Source organism: Doryrhamphus excisus, linkage group LG6 (genome assembly GCF_037039965.1).
Source record: "Doryrhamphus excisus strain RoL-2023G ecotype Guam linkage group LG6, RoL_Dexc_Guam_v1.1, whole genome shotgun sequence".
In the NCBI taxonomy this organism is placed as follows: domain Eukaryota; kingdom Metazoa; phylum Chordata; class Actinopteri; order Syngnathiformes; family Syngnathidae; genus Doryrhamphus; species Doryrhamphus excisus.
The window spans coordinates 17,558,563-17,566,637 of NC_136362.1; the positions used below are offsets into that span (position 1 = coordinate 17,558,563).

The 8,075-nt window shown below is 40.2% G+C and overlaps 1 protein-coding gene across 1 annotated transcript; it reads right to left on the bottom strand.

The window, feature by feature from the left end:
- Window positions 1-910: 910 nt before the first annotated feature.
- On the bottom strand, window positions 911-7,214 carry LOC131125473 (spindlin-Z-like). Its single transcript, XM_058067064.2, has 5 exons — window positions 7,088-7,214; window positions 6,245-6,286; window positions 5,256-5,515; window positions 3,371-3,604; window positions 911-2,978 (listed from the first exon to the last, which is right to left on the bottom strand). Exons 2-5 carry the CDS (start codon window positions 6,262-6,264, stop codon window positions 2,773-2,775), a joined length of 720 nt encoding a protein of 239 aa, XP_057923047.1. The 5' UTR covers window positions 6,265-6,286; window positions 7,088-7,214; the 3' UTR covers window positions 911-2,772.
- Window positions 7,215-8,075: the final 861 nt, after the last annotated feature.

Consider the following 8,075-nt stretch of genomic DNA (forward strand, 5'->3'; position numbering starts at 1 on the left):
AAATTATTTTTTTCAGATTAAAATGAACAAAGCATTATTAGAGCCCTGTAGACATGACAAAACACGACTATAGTCACATTTATACTTTTTTATTTACAACATATTGCGCAACTGCAGGGTCTTGAGACACATGCTAACTCGCAAACTAGAGAGCTAGCGACCTAAACGGTAGCCTTCAAGTTATTTCCTTTAAACTTAAATAGCCAAAAACTTACCACTTCCACACGGATAGGGAGGATAACTATTAACAGTTATTTAACCTTTAACATGAACATTAATCAAACGTAATAATTTTTTCTGGGTACATGATACCATACAACATCCATATCAAACTTGCGCAGGCCGCACTAACATTAAACTTTCATATCAAGGCGGGCGCCTCAAACTAGTGTCCTGCGTGCCACATTTGGCCCACGGGCCGCGTGTTTGAGACCCCTGCTGTAGTACTTTGCCTTTTGACTCCCTTTTTACCACAAAGGACCGATGCGGAGTCCACATCACTGTGGACGCCGCAGCAATCCACTTGTCGATGCAAGACCTCAAGGTACTCCTCCACACAGGTCACTCCACCCTTTTTTAAGTGGACTCGAACTTGGAGGTGCTGATTTCATTCTAGCCATTTCACATTCGGCTGCAAACCAATCCAGTAAGCGTTGAAGATCATGGCCAGCAGGACCACATCATCAGCAAAAAGTAGAAACCCATTCCTGACCTAAATCCGACACCGGTCTTACAGGGACCGAACCGCCTGAATGTGTGACGGCCATCCCTCAGACCTTGGTCCACATTGTCAGAAAGCATCTGATCTTCTAAATATGTTTTTTAACATTATTAGAGCCCCCTAGACATGAAATAACACCCCCTATAGTCACCTTTACATTTGTAATACCCAATATAGTACAAGTATTTATTTAAACATAAATACAACTTGTGCTGGTGTGTGTCACAGTAAATGTGTTCCCTAGGTGTAGTTTAGTGTGATAGGAGGTGACGTCCGTCGGGAGTCCAGAGTTATGTCGTGGGTTATAGTCGCATGAACAGGAGCGCGTTATTATTGTGACTATATATCGGTGCTTGTTTCAATTACTGACACCTAGTGACCAATGTAGAATACTACATTCACAATTTCAATGAATTTTCTGCCTTGTAAATATTTGCATTTTATAATGCATTTAGTAAGTTCATTTGGTCTTTTTTAGGTATAAAAATGCATAATTTAGTGTCTCAATTTTGAAACAAATTTTTTGAAAACAGCTTCCAGAGATGGAAAATCTGAAACACCGGCTCGACGCTTTTGACGAAAGCGCTATATCGTCGCCGTCATGTGACCGATGACAACCCTGTTAAGAACGGCGTGACCTAGTCTGGAACCCAAGATGCAGAAAGACGTTCCATGTAATAAAAAGATATTCATTATGACAAAAAGTGTCCCCACAGAGGTACGCAAAAACGAGGGCAAAGCCACACGGCAATACAAAACCAAAAATCACTACTAAAAAGAAAAGCTGAGGCAAAAACCAAACACTGCTCACTGAATGTTATGTTACTGTTGTGAAAGTTCATGGCTGCATTTGCAGTTGTGATCCTGGAATACGTACTGGTCATGACATCACAGCCAAGATGGCAGAGCTTCAGAAAACTCTTCAGTTAAGTCATATTTCATAGTTGTTTTATTTTTCTATGACAAAAATGTTTTATTACGTGAGTAATTTGATTTTTTTTTCGTGTCATAAGCACTTTAAAAACATTAGATGATGTTGCCCACAACCCTAATGAGGACGAGAGGCATAGAAAATGGATGGATGGAGGACTCTAAAAGCTGTTTTACCACTGAACCGGATGTTTTGAAAATCTCCAAAAACCTCTGCGAACAAGATGCCAAACAAGTTTTTTTTTTAATCTGCGTGAGCATGGTCAATTATGCAAATTAGCTGTCCAATGCCACTGATAGATTGCAGTCCTACTGCAGCAGCAACTAAGTATAATTAGCATATTTCATATTACTGTTGGTTTACTATAAAAAAAGAACACACATTCAAAACATTTTTGATTAGGTTCATAAAAATGATTCAATTTATATGTACACAACAGAACATATTACACAATTAGCAATATTTTGAGGCCATAATCACACAATTCAGCTTCTGTCATTAATGATGGCATCAAATCCAAAACCAGAAATGTTGTCAGTTGCCAACTGAACATAAATAGCATAGAGCATAAACACTGCTGAAGCAACTAGACATAAACTTTAGTATAGCTGATATATTATCGAGTAGAAAACTTGCAGTTTACACAATAAAACAGAAATATACACTTATTTTTTCTGAATAAATCTGGGACATAATGTCTATACAAAAACTGAAATATTGGTTCACTATGATGGTAAAATCGGCCCAATACTCAAATGGATGTCACTTTTATATTCAACAAACTGAGGCTTACCCAGTGAGACGTCATCAAGCACAAACAGAAAAATGAAATCATGTACAATTACCAAACATGGATGTGTACGAAAGCCAATTCTTTTAGGTTGCTGAATGTCTTTACAAAAAGTATGCGATTTTGGCGCAGCACTGTATGTGAGATTTCACCTGCTGGGCTATACAAGTTTTATTTACACTGAAGATGACCTCAAAGTCAAAACCACTTTCACATTGAAAATGAATGTAATGTGAGAATGTAAATAAAAACCTCCTCCACCGTGGGTGAGGAAAACTCTGTTAACACTTCAACCGGTAACGACTGGCTGTGTGAACGGGACAGTCCATACTAGGTGGTTTTAACCAGGTCGTAGACATGAATGTGGACGTCATCGTCGTATTTGATGTAGTACACCGTGGGCTTGGCCGGGACTTGGTAGATGACCAGGCCCGTCCTTTTTAGACCGTTATCTGTGACATACTCCACCTGTTTACCCACAAGGCTCTCTGGCTCCTCACCCGGCTTCCTGTCTGCTGGGAGCAGGTGTTTGTTCTCTGGGTGGGGGGGGGGCACAGAAAAACAAGAAAATGAAATAATTTTTAATAAACTCTGTGAAAATCTGTGTCCTGGTGGCGGTGTCTGTTGTCTGCTGGATTGGATTCAATGGCTGTAGAAGAAAACAGCTGTATTTTTACTAAAATGTCTGTGTCCGACTGTTGAAGTATTTCCCTAAGACTAATATTTCCCTAAGTATTCCATTTCAGTCACAGCCTACAACCTCAAGAGCATTCTAATTTTTATATTGTGCAGTGAAATATGCACATCATCAACCATTTTGCAGGATTCTGCACAAATAGTATAAAATAGGCCACATTTTATTTTGCCACAATACTGTCGTAATGCTTATACACACACACACACACACAATAAACTTAAGTTACGTTACCTGATTCGGGAAGAACACGCAAATCGCCATCCTTGTAATCGTCCCACAGCTGGTACATGTAGAGCACGGGGTCCTTCTCGTAGGTAATGTAATACCAGTGAGTCATGATGGGGGCTCGGGATAGCACCATGCCTCGCCATTCATTTTTCTCCCCGTCCTCTTTTTCAAACAGATGTTCCACAGCCCGGCCAACCAGCTCTTCCGCCCCAGGAGGCACCTTGATCTTATTATTCACTGCAAAGGACGGACATGACAACTTAATGAGTTCTGGGAACTGTTAAGATCCAGAGCATGCTGACAAAGCGCTATCACAACTGAGAGCTTTATTCAACACTCGTCTAGCACCTTAACGTGGAAAGTGTTTGTTTGTCCCACTACGCTGAGTCAAGCGGCAGTTTGCGCAATTTGCAGCGTGTGCTCTGTTAACTGGTCACTATGTGCTGTAATATAGCACATTAGTATAACATTAAAAGCATTATGATTTGGGTTCCAGCACAGATGGTGACAGGTGAATTTCTGCAAAGTAGGACTTAATACAGGATTAATAAATGGAATATTTTCATAGAGCATAAAAAAACCTGTTCATGAGTTTCTAAAAACATTACTAGAGCCCTATAGACACAAAATGACACCCTTATACAGCAGTACTCACATTACCTAATACAGTTGGGGAACATAATGTGGGTCAATCGACCCGCATTCAAGACACTACAACAAGAAACTTAATGCCAATGGATCGCATGGCATTAGGAAAAAAGATAGACATCAACTTAGCATCCATCTAAATATAGCGTTCGTCACTTGACCGACAGGGCAGTCAGTCTAACATTAATCTGCTATACATACACACATAACCTCTGACAATACAGCTAGCTTTGTTTACACACCCTTGCGCACCACTTAAGCACAGCACACGGAACCTCTGAAGCGACACATGAGACGGCCGCCACTTTAACAGTACTGCAGCAAACTACTGAGCTAACGAGTTAGTCTTCAATTTATTTATTCTAAACTTAAGACTAGTGGCAGGAAGGACAAAGTAAGAAGCCAAAAACGTACCACTGCCACACAGACTGGGAGAACTTTTTGCTGACTTAATGCAGGAAATGTCTTATCAATGTCGATGCCAGAATACTACATATATCTGTACCTTGTCTTTCAATATTTCTTGACTGATAAGGCCATAGTCAACAATGACAATTAATTTTGAAAAAATGAAGTATAGGCGGCACGGCGGTCTAGTGGTTAGCGCGCAGACCTCACAGCTAGGAGACCAGGGTTCAATTCCACCCTCGGCCATCTCTGTGTAGAGTTTGCATGTTCTCCCCGTGCATGCGTGGGTTTTCTCCGGGTACTCCGGTTTCCTCCCACATTCCAAAAACATGCTAGGTTAATTGGTGACTCCAAATTGTCCATAGGTATGAATGTGAGTGTGAATGGTTGTTTGTCTATATGTGCCCTGTGATTGGCTGGCGACCAGTCCAGGGTGTACCCCGCCTCTCGCCTGAAGACAGCGACCCTCGTGAGGAAAAAGTGGTAGAAAATGAATGAATGAATGAAATTAAGTATAGAAGTTATTTCTCATTTTGCACTTTTAATGATCCTGAACTCATTCACTACCAAAGACATATTAGGGATGTTCCAATCAGGGCTGATACCGATCCCAATAATCCATGAGTGAAATCAGCCGATACCACTACCAACAACATACATGCAGTGTAAATGTGTAAATGTACCACTGGCTATATTATGGGTCACCAATGTTTTTCTTGTGAGAGCTTTAAATTTGACAACATTAACAAAATTCTGGTCCCACAACTCACACTTTGTATTTCACAATGCATTTCTTTCTAGTTTTTTCCATCTCTGCTAGGCACAAACTTACCGACTTTCTCAGCCAATAACTGCAGATTGGACACTCGGCTGTCCTTGAACAACTCGATGCCATAGACGCAGTCAAAGCCGTCGTATTTGACCATGTAAAGGGAGCTGTTGACAGTCAGCCGCTCCAGGACCGTGCCTTTCCACTTGGTCACGTTCCCCTTTTCCCTCCAGTTGTGTTGAATTCTGCGGCCCAGCAGGTTATCCGGGTCGGGGCACAGGGTGGACGCCGAGCTCTCACTCAACTCTTCGCTGCTACGCTTCCTGTCAAATGTTAGTTATTGCATTTAGAGTGAGGATATCTGCAGGGTTTGAATAGTTATATCAATCAACATCAACTTAGTAAGAAATCACACAAAAAAGTTCAACACTATGGCTGTGTCTCAATTTGTGCACTTCTGCACTTACACTGAGTCTTTTAAGGGCCTAAGGGTGCTCACACTGAGAAACATAGCAAAATGCTGTGCACTGTAAGTACGCAGCTGTAAAATCAAAAGGGCGAGTGCAGTCCTGGACACTTACCACCCACAATAGCCACCATCTTGGCAACATGGAACACTGGAAAGGAGTGTGGCCTAAAAACCTATACGCAAGAGAGAAAATCTAATTCGTTTTTGATTATTATAAAACTGCAAAGTGAAGAGAAAAAGATGACAGATCTTTTATAGGCCGATGTTGGCAATAATACACCGTCAAGTGGTTGCAATTCAGCATAAAAAAAGACGACGAGAAATGTATCATGACTGTGACTGATTTCGGACAGCATTATACTGTCAAAAGTCATACAGTATGGGAATGAAATACATAATGCTCTCCCTATACTGTACTGTATTGACGTGTACTACAGAAGTACTCAATTTGAGACACAACATATCATCACAGCCAATAAGAATTGAATTGAACTTCTTTGGCTTCTTCAATTAGATTTGAAGACAGGCTTGTTGACAAATCAAACAGTGTTAGGCAAAATGAAAACCTGCTCTGTGACATTACCTTCCTCGTTTCTTTGACATGTTTCCATAAAGTCACACAATCCTGCGAGGAAAACAAGATATCAGGTAGTGAGAGCAACACAAGCAGCTGACAGACAGTTGTACTAACCTTATGTAACCTATGTAAACAATGTTGGGCTTTCACAGTTTCAAGTATGTGCATTTTATTCCACATTTGAATATAACATGCTGCTGGAGCATCAATACACATGGCGATTTTAACAGATATATAAACATTATCGGTTGACACACTTGCTTTTTTCAATAAACGTTAACCTCGTATGTGGACATTCATTATTGATGGGACTTTACGCACACTGTAAAATAATTATGTAACAAACACGTTCAGTCAACCATTCACATGCAAATTCGCACGTAACAGTCCCCCACAATACCGGATGTAAACATTAACTGCTACAAGCTAATGCTATCTATGTTAGCCACATGCTAAATAACATAGGTTAAGTGTTTGTTTACATTCAAGTCTGTCTCGCAAATAAATGTGCAACTTCCCCATGGCTAACGTTAGCCTCCTCAATGTTGACGTGTCAAAGAAATAAGTGTAAAACTGTAGGCTGTCAAGAAGAAATGTCACTTAAAATGAAGTCTGTTGTTTTATCAAGGAAGAGACGTTTTATGGAATGTCGCGCCAACAGCTCTACTAGGAAGCTAACTAAACAAAAGGAAACGCTTCGCCATGTAAGCGCTGATTTTTGTGCCCTGACAGTAGCTGCAATCTTAAAAGGGTACAATAAAGACGTATCGTGGAAAAAATATGGAACATCTTCAACTACTTCGACGAGTTTTTTAGGCAATCGGGTACAAAATAATGTATTTACCCTACCTGATCAATAAATTCACGTGTGTTTTTCTTTGAAGGAAAGATTCCACCACCTAATGTAGGCTAACTACAGGAAACGGTTTTAAGGACAACAAATCCCAAAATGCACACACAGCGCCCCGGTGCATTCTGGGACTTGCATCTTTTTGACGTAGGCTTTCCGTTTTAGAAGCGTCACTGTTATCAGAAAACAGATATTGTCGCCATTAATGCATTACATTATATTACGCACGTTATTGCTGAAACAATATTAAAATAGATACTCCCAATTACAACTGAATATGAATGCATTGAATGCATGATAAGAAAATGAAGATTTTTTAATAAGCTTAGTGTGTCTGAATTTGTCGGTTTCCTTACGTTGATATTCACTAAATAAAGGAATTAAATATATATATATATATATATATATTCAATTCTTTCGACTGCATGGGAAGTATTTGGATGTCTGCTTAGTGACCGAATGTCAATGTCAACTATTTCGCTTCACAGAGCACCGTCGGTCTTGGTTGAAGTGCACAATTCCGACACTAGATGTCACACTGAACACAACATCTCCTGCATTCAACCCATGACAAAACTTGACATGATGAATTGACTGGTGAGGTGAGTGGATGATGCCTCATGGGGGTTAATTTAACAGCTTAAGGTCATTATACCGAGAATGATTGAAATTTTATTTAAACTTAACATGTACACATTCACCACAGGAATTAAAGCATTTTTATTTAAGTTAAATTCCAACCATCTGTTCTTTATACCGCTTGTCCTCATTAGGCTTTGAGATGAGTTGCAGCCTATCCCATCTGATGAAGGGTGCGATATGGGGTACTCCCCCAACTAATTGCCAGTCAATCTCTGGGCACATATAGACAAACAACCGTCCGCACTACTATTTTCAGCAATGGACAATTTAGAGTCTAGCGTGCATGTTTTTGCAAGCATGGGGAGAATGTGCAAACTCTACACAGAGAATGGAGATTCAGACCCA